General features: G+C 42.7%; 1 protein-coding gene across 1 annotated transcript in view; it reads right to left on the reverse strand.

Annotated features, from left to right (window-relative positions):
• The window catches only part of pdhx (pyruvate dehydrogenase complex component X), a 40133-nt gene that overhangs the window by 13674 nt on the left and 6468 nt on the right, over positions 1-19991 (reverse strand). The window contains exons 3-6 of the mRNA XM_030764915.1: positions 17244-17344; positions 10756-10952; positions 9223-9321; positions 1557-1731 (exon numbers count right to left, since the gene is read on the reverse strand). Of these exons, the coding sequence (XP_030620775.1) occupies positions 1557-1731; positions 9223-9321; positions 10756-10952; positions 17244-17344 (572 nt within the window). The remainder of the gene's footprint in view (positions 1-1556; positions 1732-9222; positions 9322-10755; positions 10953-17243; positions 17345-19991) is intronic.

Here is a 19991-nt window from a genome sequence, read left to right on the forward strand (position 1 = left end):
CACAGGGACAAGCAAAGACAGCCTAAATGACATTCTGTCCCAGACATGGACTGCTGGAGTAGCTGCCTTGCTGTAATAAATGAAAAGAAAATGAAAGCTAGTCTGCTGATAGATGCAGTTACATAATTATAGCGGCACTTCTTACAGTCAATGAGCAATTGACATACTACAGACAATACCCTGATGGTTACTTTTCTTTCTTTCGTGCCTTGACAAATTTCACAAAAGGCATTCACAGGCATTTAGCTGCACTTCTGTTATATTTTGCTTTTGGAAGTCTACACTCCTGTAGAAGTAAGCATTTTCCTCATTAGCTGAACGTTTAGGAAGCGTCAGCTGTTGTTAGTACAGGCTCAAGTAAGGACAGAACAGCAGCACTGAGGCGGCCAATCTCACACAGGCAGGGCATGCTATGTTCCTGAGAGTCAGGGCATGTGTTCGCTGAAGAAAAATCACAAAGCACTATCTCTTTGTACTGTATAAATAAGGAGTGTGAAGTGAGAGAGGGCAAAGAGGAAAAGAAAGAGAGAACTGGTTGAAGTGGCTGAGTTCAGAATCGCACGCTCAAATTTGAAATGCTGAAATCACTGAGGCAGGAGGAATATGTTTGCACAATATTATATATTTCTGTACTTGCAGTTCAGAGATATGGAGAAGGTTCTTACAGCATTCAAAGGCTAAGGCTAAGACACACCATTCTAGAACCATCTGTGAGAGAAACTACCTGATAAAGATAACCTAAGCGTTTCAACAGCACAGCTGCTGCTGAGGTTTCTGTGGTAACGCTGATGTGAAGGAGTGCGTTTCTAAGGAGGAGTTCACACGACCACACTCTTGCAGCACTTAACCACTCTTAGGGTTGAGAGAAACCAGCAGACACAGGGTAAACAAAGGTCTGCCAATAGAACGAACATAGACATCTACAACTGTTCCCAAAAGATAGATAGAAAGGAAAGAAAGAAAGAAAGAAAGAAAGAAAGAAAGAAAGAAAGAAAGAAAGAAAGAAAGAAAGATTGCGTTAGTGAAAACATTATGAGGAAGTTATTCTGTGTGTGTCAGCTCAATGGGGAAAAAAAAAAAACCCTCCTGATTCATATTTAAAGTGCTGCTTTTTAACAGTGTGTTCACATGAAACTCAACCTTCTCTCAGTGTACTCCAGCAAAAACCTACTCCATTCACTGGAACACAAGGCCCCTGAGAGAAAGCACAGCACTGTGGGAAACACGTGATGACAGAGATTAAAAATGAAAGGAAGAGGATAGATGAAGAGAGGACAGGGGAAGAGGTCACAGAGGTTTGGCCTAGAGTGCTGTGTGAGTTCAGACCTTTAGGGAAAGTTGTCTGATCCAATCTGAAAAACCGACCAGAGAGAGAGAGAGAGAGAGAGAGAGAGAGAGAGAGAGAGAGAGAGGTCCACTACACCTCTCCCTCCACTGCCTGGCCACCACTTTGGACTGTATAATTTTGTTTCTCAGTGCAGAGTCTTGATTTTTGAGATTTACAGTACAGGTGAAATCCTGTGATACTGTTCCATCACTCAGGGGGTAACGCTTACTGGAGCTCCGGGTTTTCCTGGTGTGGACACTGGGGGGTAGGCGGGTCGTCCGGACACGGGCGCGGTGGCAGAGGGCGTGGACGGGGCCACAGCAGGGGCGGGAGCAGGGGCAGGTGTTTCCACGACAGCGGCTGGTTTGCCAGGACCCTTTTTGTTCAGCAGGTTTAGCGCGTCTCTGTGAAGAGAGAAGAGTGTGTCAGTGCAGAGGAAAGATCTGAATACCAGAACAGAAATGATCCGAACCTCTGTCAAGAAAACAAAAACAACTCCACAGAGACAGAGACACGTCAGGCCGTTCTGTTGCACGTGCAAGAGAGAGAGATCGCATCAGTTAACTTTTCTAATGACCCGCTTTTAGTGCCAAACAGTCTCGACAGACAATACATGTGCCTAATAGCCACACACGCACACACACGCACACACGCTCTCAGATACAAGCACACTCACATACATACACACGCACACACACACTCTCAGATACAAGCACACTCACATACATACACTCTCTCACACACACACACGCACACACACGCTCTCAGATACAAGCACACTCACATACATACACTCTCTCACACACACACGCTCTCAGATACAAGCGCACTCACATACATACACTCTCTCTCACACACACACACACACACACACACACACACACACACACACACACACACAGTCCAAAACATGTCTAATAAAGTGAGAAGCTGGAGTTATTGTGAGTCTAATGAACTCAGGTACATTGTACTTTTTAATCCCAGTGCAAACACTCCGCTGGGTCTGCTCTGCGTGTGCGTGTGTGTGTGTGTGTGTGTGTGCGCGCGCGTGCGTGTATGTGTCTTTACACATGTGCATGACTGGGGCTATTGATATGATGCTGTTCAGAGGGGGAAAAAAAGGAAAAGAAGAAACCTCAGCCATATGAACCCGAGTGCACTGGCCGTTTGGACCTCTCCCTCCCTCCTTGCTGAAACAGGGAAGAAAACAGGCTCTGTAGCCAAGGCCCCAAATGAAGAATGTAAATACTGTCGACATTAGAGAGACACATTTGTAAAAGTCTGGGCAAATGAAAGTATAATCCAGTTACATAACCATATAAACAAGCAAGCGAATACCTTTCGTCTGATTATGGAAACATGTTTTTCTCAAAGTTTTAAATATGAACGCAAGACATGGAAAAAGTCGTCCTGACACTGCAAACATTTTTAGACCTTTTCAGTGTTTAAAAGCACTGTGTTAAACCCTGCTCTAAGTGAGGGCTTAATGCCTCTTACCTCATACTACACACACACACACACACACACACACATATACACACATCCACACACACTCACTCACTCACAGAGACGGACACTTCACACTAAACTCACACACATGCACACACAAGCACTTCACATTAAATACAAACACACACACACATGCACACACACACACACCATACACTAAATACACACACACACACCTGGTCAGAATTATTGCCCTGAATTGTAAATACAACATATCTTCAGAAATAAATACAAATGAAGCAATTTTGCATAATCAGAATATTTAATAAAATGTCCAAAATTATTGGAATTTAAATTAGTTCCTCAAACAAAATAAAAAACAAATAAGAATCACCCATGTTTATTTTTCAGTGTTCACATGACCTGGATTAACCAATGAATGATGGTTTTACTGCATAAAAAGGGGCTGATTGTTTCCAGTTTCTTTATCACAAGACAAGAGTGCTGTTTGAGAGCGTCAGAAACGCTATTATTTAAAAACAGAAATTCCAAAGGCTACAAAGCCATCGCCAAATTCCTGTTTCAACAGTTTGTAATGTTACCAAGAAGTTTCACCGTCATAAAACTGTTAAGACGCTTCCAGGACATGGCACTAAGAAGAAGCTCAATGAGAGAAGTCTGTGAAGGTTGGTGCGGATTGTGGAAAAAACACCACACAAGACATCTAAAGAGCTTCAGGCTGACCTGGAGCTATCTGGAGTGGTGGTTTCAGCCCGTACCATACACTGCACACTAAACCAAGCAGGGCTCCATGGGCGAAGGCCAAGGAGGACACTGCTATTGAAAGAAAGGCACAAAAAGGCAAGACTAATGTTTGCAAAAACGTTTTTAGATAAGCCACAGTCTTTCTGGGATAATGTTCTATGGACAGATGAAACCAAAGTAGAGCTCTTTGGGAATGCAGTGCATCGGTTTGTTTACAGGCGATGAAACAAAGCCCAAAGAACACCCTTGCGACAGTAGCACTGCTGCGGGGCTGCTCTGGTGCCTCTGGTACTAGAGGCATTGAGTGTATCCAAGGAATCATGAAATCAAAAGATTACCAAGGCATTTTAGAGCGCAATATGTTACCCAGGGTCAGAAAACTAGGTTCGAGACGAAGGTCTTGGGTCTTTCAGCAGGACAATGACCCAAAGCACACATCTAACAGCTCAAAAGAATGGTTGAAAAGGAAAAGATGGACTGTTTTAAAACTGGCCAGCAATGAGTCCTGACCTAAATCCCATTGAAAACCTTTGGAGAGAGCTGAAATCTGCCATTGCTCAAAGGACTCCTGCAAACTTAAAGGAGCTTGAATGCATAGCAATGGAAGAGTGGCAGAAACTACCAGCAGACAGATGCAAGAAGCTTCTAGATGGCTACAAGAAATGTCAAAGGCTCTTCAACCAAATATTAGTGAAGGGTACCAATAATTGTGTCCCAGGTACATTTTGTGTTTGTATTTTTTACTTCACTATATGAAAGCATTTTTTGTTGTTGCTGTGGTTCAATAACTTTGGACATTTTATTACATATTCTGATTATACAAAATTGGTTCATCTGCATTTATTTCTGAAAATATTCCAAATTCTGTACTTCCAAATTCAGGGGTGCCAATAATTCTGGCCAGGACTTTACACACACAACACACTAAATACACACAGACACACACAGATATACACACACACACAAAACACTGTACATAAAATAATAGGGCCGCACGATTTGGTCACAAAAATCACATCGCAGTTAGACAAACATTTTGTGTTTTGAACTGCGACATGATAAACATCTTGGTTAGAATCTCATATGCTTGCTTAGTTGTCAAGACGAAAATCAGATAAAGAACTACACTGTAAAAGGGAAATCAGAAACATTTGTGTCAGCTCAACAAAAACTTTAAAGTAACTCAACTCCTCAAAGACAAATGGTTCAAATTGTTTAGAACCTTTCAACAAAGGATGTCTCACAGAACGTCACGCATGTAAAGTCACCAACAATTGTTTGTTAGTTCAGGTTGGCTTTTGTCTGTCTTGTTCCTTTTTTCCTTTCATACATAGATTCATCATAAAGCTGTAAGTTGTCGTGAAGTACTGGGTAATACCTGACGGGGTGTCCAGAAAACTAATGAACGAGTTGGCGGCAAAGAACTCCACGAAGTAACTGAATGCAGGTTCATTGATTTAAAATGATGATCAAACTTTTGACCCGATTTACGAGTGAGATGGACAGATATACACTTGCCAGCCAATCAGACACAAGTATTTTCCGTTGAAACTTTATATTATAAATATAATCTAGTTAATAGCAGCCTTTTGCGGTTTAGCAATTGCATGTGGACATATTGTGATTTCGATTTTAATTCGATTAATTGTGCAGCCCTATTAAATACACACACACACACACACAAACAACACACTGTGCAGAAAATGCACACCACACCAACATCTCACTGATACCCAGAGGAGTTGAGTTGTGTATGGTATGGACTCTGCACAGTGGGGAGGAGGAACTGGTCTCTTTCACAGACTGATATTAAAATAAAAAAAAAAAAATCACATACATATAAACACACAAACACATTATGCTGTTCATTCTGAAACCAAACAGTAGGCACACGCTGTGGTTCCTCATGATCCTCATGAAGAGGGTGTGAGGAGAGGCACTGAGCTGGAGTCAAAGTGGTGAAGTGACATCTGACCACCAGCTGAAATGCTAAGCCATATGACTCTAATATGGCTTCATTTCCTGCTTATCAGACAAGCAACGTGTCAATCACGGGTTCTGAAAGTCAGGTTAACACACACACGCACACGCCAGCACACCTCTGTGCAGGCACTCAGCTGTTAACTATGCTGCGGACTTGCTCATGCTAAATTCCGTATATTTTACTCCCTGAGGAAAAAGTGGTGTGAAACAAAACCAACAGGAGTGGTTAGCATACCTTAAGTACAGAAAGAGAGAGACTGAGCGAGAAAACTAGAAAACACTGACAGAGTGAGAGAGAAAGAGACAGAGAAAGGGAGAAAGACAGGGGGAGAGACAGAGAAAGGAAGAGAGAGAGAGAGAGAGAGAGGGGGAGGGAGGGAGAGAGAGAGAGGGAGAGAGAGAGAGAGAGAGAGGGAGAGAGAGGGAGAGAGAGAGAGAGGGAGGGAGGAAGAGAGTGAGTAGCGGCATTGATCCCTCTGATTATAACACACAGCATTGAGGACGTGTCCTCTCTGCTCCTCCACCATTAAACTTCAGACTCAGAGGCAAATCCCAGAGTCTAAGGGTAAAACATTAGGACCAGCGTGGCCAGTCAAAGAGAAAGCACTAATGACGGAGCTTCAGAGCAGCTGGGTCCTGTGGGTGGAGTCCTGTGTGGGTGCAGGCTTACAGACACCACCTCATCTCCCAATGCTCCCTGGCCACCAACCATTGGTCCAATACAACTGTCTGAATGACTATATCAAAGCCACACAACCAATGATAGGTGGATAACTGAAGGATTTCATCTGTTTATGGGGGCTGTGAGAAATGGATGACAGACTCTGAGCGGAAAAAAACCAAAAAAACATGACCAAACCTGAAGAGCCTTAAAAAGTACCCAGGAGAATGGCTGGTGGTACTACGTTGTGAAGCAGTACTGAACATGTGCTGAAATGGCTATCACAATGCATTGTTTTGAAAAAAGCAAAAGCTTTGAGAGTGAATTGTACTCTCTGACACACTGACACACAAGAGTCGCTGCCACTGACAGAAGCTGGAGAGAAAGGCTCTGTTTTTTAAAAGCAGCCTTTTACTCACCACCTTCACAACCCACAACACAGACACCTCAGACACGGAGGAGCTGACTGGAATATCAAACGGAAAATCTGTCACGCATAACTCACTGTCTGAGTCCAAGCCTCCTTCAGAGAGGGAGGGAGGGGGAGAGAGAGAGAGAGAGGGAGAGAGGGAGAGAGAGAGCAAGAGAGAGAGGGTGAGAGCAAGAGAGAGAGAGAGAGAGAGAGAGAGAGAGCCGGAGAGAGAGAGAGAAATCACATTTCAGCTAGGTTTATTTAGGACTGGTTCTTCTCAATTACTGTGAAAAGAGAACAGCTTTGATACACACACAAACTTTTACACACTTAGGACTGCGATGGTAGGTATTTCTCAGAAACACGCAACCAAAGCAAGAACATTACCGTATATACAGGCAAAAACAAAAGAAAAAGAAAAAAAAATGCCTTAGGCATACAACGTCGCAAATCAAATGAAGACACAGAAGAACTGGGAGGTTTACATAGTTAGGAAAACAAGAATTTGACTTTGATGAAATTAAATATGATTTAAAACCCTGGCAGAATCAGCTCTGAGCATTTCCTCTAAAATCATCTTTGATTTGCTTTCTGAGTCTCCAACCAGACAAGAGAGACCAGAAATTGCTAAGTGACTTGAATATGTTCTTTTGAGGAACGTATAAGACCGATACAAAACCCTCGTTCTCCACACAAAGAGCCATCTGTTTGGTGTGATCATCTATCACATAACATAACTCAACTGCTGGGTCTCTATCAAATATGAAAATCAAAGGAATAAAGGGCTGAATGTCACAGAGAACATACAGTGAAACATCTCATCATGTTTACCTAATACTACACAACGCAGCTGTGGAAACCCACCAAATAAGCTGTAATTGACTTAAGTTCAGGCCAATGTACACGTGTATGAGCGAGTCATGCGTGTTTGTATGTTCAGCTTTGAGGAAATCACACGACTCTCTGTACATTCTGTACCCATGTTCTAAAATACAGACACACATACATACACACGCACACACACACAAAAAAAAGGAGAGAGGGTGGAAAAAAACGGAAGCGCAACATAGTTGTCATTGTTATCAGCCTCTTGTGTTTGTCAAGGTCAAATGTGGAGTAAATTGACAGTTGATTAAGGCTGAGCTGATACAGCCCTCACCCACCATCCCCAAACCACGCCCCCAACCACCCGTACTTACTGTTCTTTAGGGAAGAGAACTTGACTGTTTCCTCACCCTGTACCACACACCACAAAAACACAAAAACAGGGGCCTCACTGTGTGTGTGTGTGTGTGTGTGTGTGTGTGTGTGTGCGCGTGTGTTTTTTCTACCCTTGTCTTTTACGCTAAGTGGACATTGGCTCTGCTTTGGACACCTCACGCCATGTTCAAATACCTGCCACTTAATCTAACCCGCTAAAATGTAACTGACTGTATCACCTGGGATGGTGCTGTTTATTTAAACAGTAACACGATACGTCATTTGCTTAGGTCTGGCAGAGATAGATAAATGCTAAACCTCATAAAAGCTCTGTAATTGTGTTTTTAATTCCTCCTCTGTGCATGTCTGATACTCATCAACACACACATACATACACACACACTGCATGCGTCTTAAACTAGCCTATTTGTCTAACGAAAAAAACAACGACACAACAAACACTAACAGATACCAGGCATACTGATAAAGGTCAGTCCATGTCGTGTTCAGGTCAGACAGACTGACACTAAAGGATGGGCTGTGTCGTGTTCAGGTCAGACAGACTGACACTAAGGCTTGGTCTGTGTTGTCTTCAGCTGCTGAAGCTAAAAGTGAATAGTGGAAAAAGCCAGTCCACTATACTGATCATGTTCTGTACAAAAACAACCAAACAAGAACACACCGAAACCATTCTGCTTTTATTCAACTTCAATTCAGATTCTTTGTAAAGACAGAGGGAAAACCATGAGAAACCTGTTTTTGAACACTCATGGAGCGACACTCCAGAAAAAAGCCAATTAATACTGAGCTGAATTAGTTCTATTTCTAGGTGCGTTTGTGTGAGTGATATCTCTTCACCTCTCCATCTCCTTTCCTCTCTATTATAAACACATCTGGTCACATGCTCTCTGTTTCTATGGACACGGGAGGACCAGGGAAACTGAGTTGTCATGGCAACACAGGTTCCTAATGAGATTCCCCAGCAGGCTGCCTGGTAGTAACGAAAGCGTTCCATCAGGGCCTGTATGACAGCGGGAGCCCATTAGAGCCACACACACATAGCTCTCTTTTTCTCATATATTGCTCTCTTTCTTTCTCTCATGCACACACACACAGACACACTTGCACACTTCTATCTTTCCCTCTCTCTCACACACACACACATCATGCTGCCACCTGAGTGTGAACTTGCTCCTACAGCAAGTCTAATACACGTTCTCCAGCAATGTCTCCTTTATAGTATCTTATTCGCTTTCTCCCTCTCTTCTCTGTCTTTCTCTTGTATCGTAGCATAAAATTGGAAAGGGTATATTTTCATTTTCATTTTCACCAGTCATGATGAATGTTTGAAGTGTGTACTATACTGCTTAAATGTGTGTGTGTGTGACTCACTATACTGCTTATATGTGTGTGTGTGTGACTCACTCTTTAGTGATGAGACCTCGTGGTCCTGTGGCTGTAGCCAGTTGAGGGTCCAAACCATGTGTATCCAAAATGTGCCTCGCAGCAGGGCTTAACCGAAGTCTGTAAAGCAACACACACACAGAAACAGACACACAGTATTAATACAACAAATCAAGACATGGGAGTGTGACAGTGAAGGCTAGCACATGATGGGTTTTCTGTATGTTTACTTTAGATTATGACCATCAGAGCTCTGTGTTCTCCTTCTCCAACAGTAAATAACACAGAGATATATACAGAGCCCATCTGACCAAGACTGTATGCAAGCTAAAACCTTCTCCAACAGTAAACAACACAGAGATATATACAGAGCCCATCTGACCAAGACTGTATGCAAGCTAAAACCTTCTCCAACAGTAAACAACACAGAGATATAACCAGAGCCCATCTGACCAAGACTGTATGCAAGCTAAAACCTTCTCCTACAGTAAACAACACAGAGATATATACAGAGCTCATCTGACCAAGACTGTATGCAAGCTAAAACCTTCTCCTACAGTAAACAACACAGAGATATATACAGAGCCCATCTGACCAAGACTGTATGCAAGCTAAAACCTTCTCCTACAGTAAATAACACAGAGATATATACAGAGCTCATCTGACCAAGACTGTATGCAAGCTAACACCTTCTCCAACAGTAAATAACACAGAGATATATACAGAGCTCATCTGACCAAGACCATATGTAAGCTATGCAGAAAAAAACCCCAAGCAATCTGCAATTTGTAAAATCTTTAAAAGAAAAAATGCTTTCGGCTCCTGATACACATGGCTGACACGCTGTAAATCCGAAAAGCTTTTGCCTTATGTCACTGGAGCAACAACGCTGAGCTGTTTGGATATTTCCCTGTGTCATTCACATCATGAAGACAGTGTGATGGATTGTGAGAAATCCTGGTCTCCAATATGGCAGCCCAGGGCTTGCGAGTCCTGTGACGTTCGCCCGGTCAGTGATTTGAATAAAAGGCTGATGAGGTTAGGAAGAGTGGATGTTATGTGTGTGTTTAAGCTGCTGTGAGGGCAACCCCTGATTTTTTAATTTTTTTTTTTACTTTTTTTTTCTCTCTCTCTCTCTGTCATTTTGTCCTTTAGTCATTAAGAAAACTACTTTCACCACTTGTGACCTCCACCACCCTGTAACTCACCCACATTAAAATTGGAGATGTCATTCTAATTTCTTTTTTTTTTCCCTCAAAAGCTTTTTTCAGCCCCTTAAAAACAAAGGAGCTTTTGAGAGTGGAACATACAAAAAAAAAAATCGCAGAGTCCTGTTAGTATGTTTCCAAATCAAATACCAAATGTTCCAAGACTGTTTTGCACAAGCTCATGTCTCCTCACTTATGTGTTTATTATGTCAATACACATGGTAGGGTTTAAGTCTTACTCAGCACATTCACTGATGGGGCCCTCAACCTGCTCAACCTGCAGTGGTGTGTGTGTGTGTGTGTGTAGGTTTGTATGGGTTTGGTGTAAGAGAGAGAGGTTTCTTACTGTCCATTCGGTCTGGGTGGAGGAGGCGGAGCCACAGCGGTTGCTGGAGCCACTGGGGTTGGTGCAGCTGCGGGCGGTGTGGGAGCGGGCGGGGCAGCCTCAGGAGGTGGTATCTCCACCTGTTTCCAATCCTGTCCTTCCTCCACCATGAGAGCAATAAGAGTACCCAGACGCACATTACGACTGCCCTCCTCCATCTGAGAGAGAGAGAGAGAGAGAGAGAGAGAGAGAGAGAGAGAGAGAGAGAGAGAGAGAGAGACATGAGAGAGAGAGAGACGAGAGGGAGAGGGAGAGGGAGAGAGAGAGGGGTGTGAACTTCATAGAAATGGTGACAATATCTCTGAGGAACAAATCCATAGTACAACTTTCTCCATGAGGGGTTCCACTGGCTCTAACTCATCATTTTCATAAAGTAGAATGAGAGAGAGAGGAGAGAGACAGAGAGAAAGCAAAAAGGAAACAAAGCAGTGCCAAACCAATGAGGACACAACACAACAGTACCAAAAGGGACAGTTGGCCGACTAGGCAATTTCTGCAATTCAATTTGCTCTCTTGCGTGGCTGCCTGAAAACAGCTGAGGGATTTCTCTGGTGTATAGGAGCCAGAGTTCTCCGCTCCGCCGCTCTTCATCGATCTAGCCCTTGTAGAAGAGTGTAAGGACAGGCTCCGCCCTCATCTCTCACTCTCCCACACCCTGCCCTGTTTTTCCATGGTCAATATTGATTAGTTCTAAATGAAAAACCAGGCACAATGGATTGGGGTTGGACTGTAGGACATTACTGGTTTCCAAAAGGTACACGGTGATGAACTCTCATTCCTTCATAGGGCGTAGACCCAAATAACGAGAGGAAAGAAATGTGAGAGTGGAAGACATTTCACACAATTATCGTTTCATAAGCTTTTGTCAAGTCAAGGAGCTTTATCTCTTGTTATAAGGATAATTGTGACCATAACAAGACTGGGCAAAAGGGTAGGACATCTGAAATAGTAACACCCAGAGAGGATCCAGCAATAACCTAAACTTGATCAGGCAAGCTACGTGAAAACACACACACACACACACACACACACACACACACACACACACAGAGAGAGAGAGAGAGACAGAGAGACAGAAAGACAGAGAGAGACAAAGAGAGCTTCTGTGTGTGTGTGCGTGTGTGTGTGTGTGTGTGTATGTGTGTGTGTGTGCTGGCACGGCGGCTGATGAGTTTTTAAGGGACATTTCAGGGTGATCTGTGTGTGAGAGTTGAGGCTAAGTACAGTGCTGGTGTCATGGGAGAACCTACATCTCCTTGAGTGAAAGCTCACTCTCTCTCCTTCTCTCACCACCCACAAGAGTCTCCTCAGCTCCTCTTTCCCAGCAGGGAGCCGCAGACAAGAATAAAGACATAGAAACAGTAATAGAAAAAAAAAAGAAACAGAGATTTCTGGTTGAGAATGTCTTCACAGAGAACACAGCTGCTCCCAGGAGGAGAGCCCTTTCTTGCTTCACTCCTGCTCTGCAGATATACTCCTTTATGATACAAAACACAATATCTTACACACAGACACATGCCTATGATTTCAGCTGGAGTCACAGTGTTATGGAAGGACACTGACTGGCCTTCTCAACTGTGGGAGACAGGTAAACGAGACAGCGTGCAGTGAGTCAGTGTGCAGTCCAGTCATGAATAGAGAAATGAATGTCTTTCAGAGAGAGGTTATGCTTCTGTAACCATAACAACTCCACAAGATTGTCCTAAAGTTTCATTTATCTCAGTGAGTTACGTAACACGCAAAAAGCCACGTCTAATACAGCTGACACTCAGAAACACAGCCGTCAGAATGTAAACACAGCCATAAACAAACAGTGTCTTAGGAGAGAGGGAACACTCATCTACAACACTGCTCTACTCCACTTCATTATGACTAATAGTGACTCTATCAAAAGACATTTGTTTTGCTGTAATCATGCTGTGTGATTGCATGTTACCATGGTCTTTTTTCATCTTCCTTTCTTTCTTTTCCACTGTATGATGATTTCTTTCACACAATCATTTATAGAAACATAATCAAATTCAGGGAGAGACAAACTAATGTCATAATATTCATGGTGAAGCTTTGTAATAAAAACATCACTTCTAACAATCTGCCACAGATAAAAGAAAGCCAACAAGATGTTAAAATGAATAGCCAAGCACAGGCCTTGTTAGTATGCCGAGAATACAACAGCTCAGGAATTTCCTATAACAGAGATTCAAATAAAATGCACAGTTAGAGGCTGAGATATTAAATAACACTATTCAGGAGTTACACTACACAGACCCCCCTCCCCCCTCCCCAAGCATTTACTGTGGACTGCTTTTCTCTTTGCAGGTTTCTCATCTTAATTCTTTCACAGATGGCCTACAAATCTTAAATAGGCAAATAACAGCCACTCAAGAGCTCAACACTGCCATCATTTGACAAAAGCTGGTCATTACGTAGCAGTCAATGTGGTCATTTGTTTATTTCACATGGGGGAAAAAACACGTGCTACTCAGCTTTGTTTAACGAGAGTTATTTGTCATGTCTCTAAAGGCTGTTAACACAAGCGAATGAGAGAGAGTGCTATTCAATATGGAGCCAACATGGCGGCCGCAGCGCTAGGCACGGCGAACGAGCCCCCCTTTATCACTGCTACAGAGATGTGTTGTTATCTAGCCAGCCGGCCGGCTGTTTAAACGCTAATATCATTCAATTCAATTCAATTTGACTTTTATTGTGCTAGATCACACAATCCATATGTTGACGTTTGTGGCTCCCACTGATAGTTTCTTCCCTGTAAAGCTCTATAAATATCTCTCTTTATTGATCGTGCCAGAGAACTGAGAAATACCGAGGATATCTGAAATCGAAACAACCCTATTGCTGCTTGTTACTAGGCAGACTAGAGTCCAATTACAGCCAGCAGAGATTTATTACAAACTGACCACCAGGCGATTGATTTCCCTAAATGTTTTATTTGACAACTGGCAAGCACCCGAGGTATACCATGGGCATTGTGTCGCTAAAATTACTGTAATAACACAGAAAACACGCATTAGCACCTCTCTGGAACTCAGCTGACTTCTTTTTCGTTAAACAATTAATGCAACGTTAAATAGTCAGCTAAGCATGTCAGAACATGCCAAATTTAACTAGAGAGAGAGACGGAAAAAAAGACTTGTTAATGACTAACCAGGAAGCTTTGAATCGAGTTCTCTGTTGCACAAACACGTCTTATACCAGTTTCTCGATGCATTTGTTAAAAAATAAATAAATAAATAAATAAATAAAATATGGACTAACTGTTTTGACATGATTTTCCAGTGGAGCAGTTTTCCTGATCTTCACTCGTCAGTCTACACTTCAGTTATCACCTTCATTATGTGATCTCAACAATGAGTAACCGCTTAGTCTGTGTCCACACACACACACACACACATTACAGCACCCATGTCTGCACAACCAGAGTGTGCATGTCTACACCCCTCCAGACACAACAGAGCAAAGGAACGAGAGAAACGGATGGAGAGCTTTAGCTGAAGAGTAGAATTCTCACAGCAGCCTGTTCCAGTACTTCAGGCTCCAGAAACCCGTGTGTTTTTTTAATTAATTTCCAGCAATGTAACTTTGTGTGTGTGTGTGTATCTTCATTGCAGCTGGTCTTATCCGTCATTAAGAGCAGAGGTAAAAATAAGCCAGTATGGGTTCCTGTGAATCCAGGCCACAGATGGTGCATGCTGCCTGGTACAGGTGATCCTCTGGCACTCAGCACTCAGCGCGCACACACACTCACACACACACACACACACACACACACAAGCACACACACACACACAAGCATACACACGTTGGCAGGAAGTGCCACGGTAGAGCAAGTTGCATACTGAGCTAATGAGACGGAAGGTTGTTCTGCTGTTAGGAAGCAGTGACCCAAACATCCAGAGGAGACAGAGCGAGGGAACCCTCTCTGGACCCATCACAATAATGTACAGTCCACATGCCACACAGCAGAGGTGCATGCTGGGAGCACAACTATGAGTACAGGTGTGTGGCTGCCACTCTGATCTCTTTCTTACTCTGAAGACAAAGTCAAACATTTGTTTAAAACAATAAAAATGAAGTGGAAAAAGTAACAAGCTCATTATTTACATATGTGTATTTGTAGCCATCTAAACTCTTTTCATTTTGTACCGCAATGCAAACAAACTGCAATTTCTGGGGGGGATTGCAACATTTGTATAGACTCCCATCTGGTCTACAAGTCAGAGCAAACATTTACTCTTCATTTCCTTCCTGGGAAGGGACTTCTCAGGACAGAGGGTGAGTGTATTTCTTGTGTAACATACAGCAAATGTCTGGGACGTCTCTGGATACATGCCTGACAGTGGTTTAGCACCAGTACACAATCCTCGCATGAATAAACACACATGTATTCAAATCTTAACACACAGACACACACACAGACAGACAGATGCACATACACAGACACACAAACGGCTTGGCCTGCCAGGAGACAGCAGAGTAATCTTTGAAGAACGGGGGTGTCTGACATGTAACAACAGAGGATTAGGCTCTCTTCCACCATTTCTCCAGCATAACTATCCATCTCTCCATCATCAGATCAGTCCGGTTATCCACACAGTTATCCATCCATTCATACATCCCTCCATCGGTTGAACTCAATACCAGAGTGCTGCAAGCATGTAAGTGTGTGTGTGTGTGTGTGTGTGTGTGAGTGTGTGTGCATGTCTGCATGTGTATGCATGCATGTGTGATTATTCTTTTTTTTTTTTTTGCAAAAAGCAGTGGACTGAAAGCATGCAATTGTGCTGGCAGCACCTTGTGAAACTGGGGTCAAAACTCACAGCCCTCACTATTAAAAGACACTGAATAGGTGCTTTTAAAAATGTGTTTGATAATGTGTGCAGAAAAAACGAGATCACTGTTCTTGGTAAAACTACAATGTGAAAGTGTTTTTGTGGTTATGATTAGGGTTAGGTTGCTATTCTTTCCTTTTGTTATAGTCACCAAAATCTAGCATACAAGGTCTGTGTGTGTGAGAGTGTGTGTGTATGTGTGTGTGTGTGTGTGTGTGTGTGTGTAAGTGTGTGAATGTGTGCAAGTGCCCAAGATAGAGTTCACCCTAGTGACTAACCTTCATTAGTCATCCCCTAAAGCCAACCAAAACTGCTGACCATTACAGAGCTGACCAATCAGGGAGTCTAAAAGAGCACAGCACGCTTGTTTCGTTGGCTCTGGCCTACCTTACACAGCCACACTCACACAACAAACAAATCTACACTCTCTCACACATATTCTGAAGTGTTTTCTCCCACCATTCAGGGCTGCACTGCTTATCCAATTCTCTTCCTCCCAGCACCCCCCCCCCCCCAACCCCCAACTCTCTCTTTTTCTCCCCATTACCATGGAAACCCTGTTATGTACCCAGTAGCTGAGGGGGAGAGAAGTGAAAGAAGTGGAGGAGGAGAAGACCAGGAGGAAGAGAAGGAGGGGGAGGAGTGAGCCTCAGTGACCCAGTGCACCACTGCTTCCCATCCTGGGTCCGTGTATGTGTGCGTGTGTGTGTACGTGTGTGTGTGTGTGTGTATGACACAGTCAGGACAAACTCTCACACCTGATCAGCTGTGAATGTCATAAACAGTTACAGTGTTTATACACTGAATTACATCACTGCTCACTACACAGAGACAGTCACAAACACACACACACACACACACACACACACGGACAGAGGGAGGGAGAGAGAGAGGAGGGGGGGTACATGTCAGGGAAAGAGGTAAAGAAAGGAAAGAAAAACAAGCTGGAATGACAGGTATAAAGATGTAATGTCAGTTGTGTGGAGGCTGCACATCTTTTTTCTGTATCTTCCACATGATGTTATTTATACAGGGTGAGTGAAATAAGCATTAGTAACTCTATTTATGACATAAAGGAACATTTTCAAACACACACCCACACGTACACATGCACAACAATTCTGAGAAAAATTCCTAACAAGGAAATGGCAAAGAGCCAAATCTGTTTAATCTTGTCAAGAGCAAAACTCGTCATGTGATTTTTCCAAGAAGGAAAAACATCACACAGGAGTTTAGAGTTTGGCATATTATATGCATACATTAAACATTAGACTCTGCTACCACTGATCAGAGACAGAGAGAGACATGAGAGAGAGAGAGAGAGAGAGAGAGAGAGACAGAGAGAGAGACCCGAAAGCTTCTACCACATGCTTCATAAGCAGCTCCAATTCGCACAGATAACAAGAAGACTCTCTCTCTCACACACACATACACACACACACACACGGTACAGTTTTCTGAGCAGTCATTTCTAAGGAGCTGCTATACAGAGACCAAGAGTGATAATACTGGTGCCATAGGGGAGTAACTCTAATTCACTCTAACCCTGTGCTTTCTAAGCAGGCCAAACACACACACACACACACACACACACTCACTCACCAGGATTTTGGCCAGGACCCCATCATCATTGGACTCCATGGTAACCACTGCCTTATCTGTCTCGATCTCACAGAGCGCATCACCAGCCGCCACTGTCTCACCTATGAACACACAACACACAGACACCTTCACAAATGGACACACCCATGTCTTCTTGTTATACAAACCAAAAAACAACAGTGAGACTCATTATTAGAATATATATCTATATCGAAAATATTCAAGAAAAAAAAAAAAAATCCAGAAATTTCCAAAGAGCAAACGTTGAATTTGCCACGCCCCGAGGACTATGCTGAATCCACATGAATGAAGTGATGTGTTGACATACCCTGCTATAGCCTCTCGCCATTTCACAGATCCTCAGTCTCTTTCCAGCACTCGTTGTTTGAGCATTGTTTGCCTTGCGTCTCATTCATTCGTTACTTATATTTATATTTAAAATTGATATTTTCTTTGTTTATAATTAAATTTTCTATATGGACTTGTATTTTATTTGTATTTGTATTTGTACTGGTATTTAAATATCTGTGTATTTCTCTTTCAGGTCATTAAATGAAAGCAATCTGTAAGCGTTGAAAGAAAGAAAATGTTATGTTGTCGCTGATGTGTAGTATGTAGTTAAGCCTACGATGGTTGCATCTGAACATGTACAAACTCTTTTTCTTGTCATTATTCCCAAAACAATCCAGTATAACAACTGCTTCCATAGCATTTACATTGCATTAGGTATTAGAAGTGTAAGAGCCATTTTAGGAGTCTGATGGTGTTCAGTACAGGTTTGCTCCTTCTTTGGATCTGGTAATTTGTTAAACCTTAATATAAATGTTTGGTATGATATTTTCCTTTATTGCTGATTACTTTGGGCCCTTTGAAGTCAAGCGCGGAAGAAGCAGAATCAGAAGGTATGGGGTACTCTTCACCTGTCTAACAGTAACAGCTGTGCACATTGAAATCGGCCAGTCTGGATACTGATTCCTGCATTAACTCTTTGCGTCACTTCTTATGCAGAAGAGAACAGGTAAAGATCATGCTCTCGGACAATGGTACAAACCTCGTCGGCGCAGAGAGAGAACTTTGGGAGGCATTGAAAGATCTGAACCAAAGGAAAATTGAGAATGCGATGATGGAGATGGGAATCAAGTGGGTTTTCAATGCTCCTGCATCCTCTCATCATGGTGGCGCATGGAAGATGCAGATTCGAACCGTGAGAAAAATCATGAACTCTGTGCTCAAGCAGCAGTCATTGGATGATGAGGGTCTTCAGACTGTCATGTGCGAAGTAGAGGCCATAATCAAACAACAGGTCCCTCACAAAGGCATCTGATGATCCTAATGATCTGGACGTGGTAACGCCCCACCATCTATTGCTATTGATGACAGAATCGAGCATCCCACCTGGAGTCTTCTCTAAAGGTGATCAGTATGCTCGACGGCGTTGGCAGTAGGTCCAGTATATTACTGACCTCTTTTGGGCAAGGTGGATATGAGAATACTTACCGCTACTCCAGGTACGGCAGAAGTGGTCTAGGCCGAAAAGGAACTTTGAAGAGGGAGATGTCGTGTTGATAGTAGATGATGCTGCCCCTTGCAGCTCCTGGATAATGGGCCGAATTCTTAAAACAGTCTCAAGAGGTATGGTTCAACGAGTCACTGTGCAGACCAAAACCAGCACATTGAACAGACCTGTGAGTAAACTGTGTCTGATACAAGAGGCAATGTAAAGGGGCTCTCAGAACCCTTGAAGTGACTCGAAGTCTTATTTAGTTTCCTAAGATTGTAAGTATTGTTAAGTGTGTGGGTAACGACTCTTTGTCAACCGTTTATTACAACAGTAGCTAAACGATGTGTTGCGTCTTGTTTTTCTTCTGGGTCCCGTTCATCTGGTTGCCTTTTCGCTATCCATTGAGTAGTGTAATTGTTCTTTTCGCATGCTTTTGTGCAGTTATGGTTACAGATTCTCCACCTCACTACACTTGTATTTTGAGTGTAATTCATTTGGCCAAAAAGAGAAAAAACACACAATGAACAAGTTTAAAGATGAATTTGACTGATAGCATTATTACTATTATTTTGCTCAGATTTTCTATAGATATCGTGATAATATCGTTATCATGAATTCTTTTGGCAAGTATAATTGTGTAGTGAAAATCTGATATCGTGACAGCCCTAATACATACATACACTCAGCAAAAACATAAATTTTTCATGAGTTCAAGTTAAAGATCTAAGATTTCCTCTATGCACACAAAAGGCTTATTTCTCTCAAATTTTGTTCACAAACCTGTTAAAATTCATGTTAGTGAGCACTTCACCTCTGCTAAGATAATCCATCCACCTGACAGGTGTGGCATATCAAGATGCTGATTAAACAGCATGATTATTGCACAGGTGTGCCCTTGACTTGTCACAATAAAAGGCCACTCTAAAATTTGCAGTTTTATCACACAACACAATGCAACAGATGTCACAAATTTTGAGGGAATTGCAATTGGCACACTAACAGCACGAATGTCGACCAGTGCTGTTGCATGTGAACTGAATGTTCATTTCACTACCATAAGCCGTCTCCAATGTCGTTTGCGAGAATCCGGCAGTATTTCCGACTGGCCTCACAACCACAGACCACATGTAACCATGCCAGCTCAGGACCGCCACATCCAGCTTCTTCACCTAAGAGATCGTCTGAGAACAGCCACTCAGACAACTGATGCAACAGTTGGTTTTCACAATCGCAGAATCTCTGCACAA

The sequence above is a fragment of the Chanos chanos genome, chromosome 2 (genome assembly GCF_902362185.1).
Source record: "Chanos chanos chromosome 2, fChaCha1.1, whole genome shotgun sequence".
NCBI classification, from domain to species: domain Eukaryota; kingdom Metazoa; phylum Chordata; class Actinopteri; order Gonorynchiformes; family Chanidae; genus Chanos; species Chanos chanos.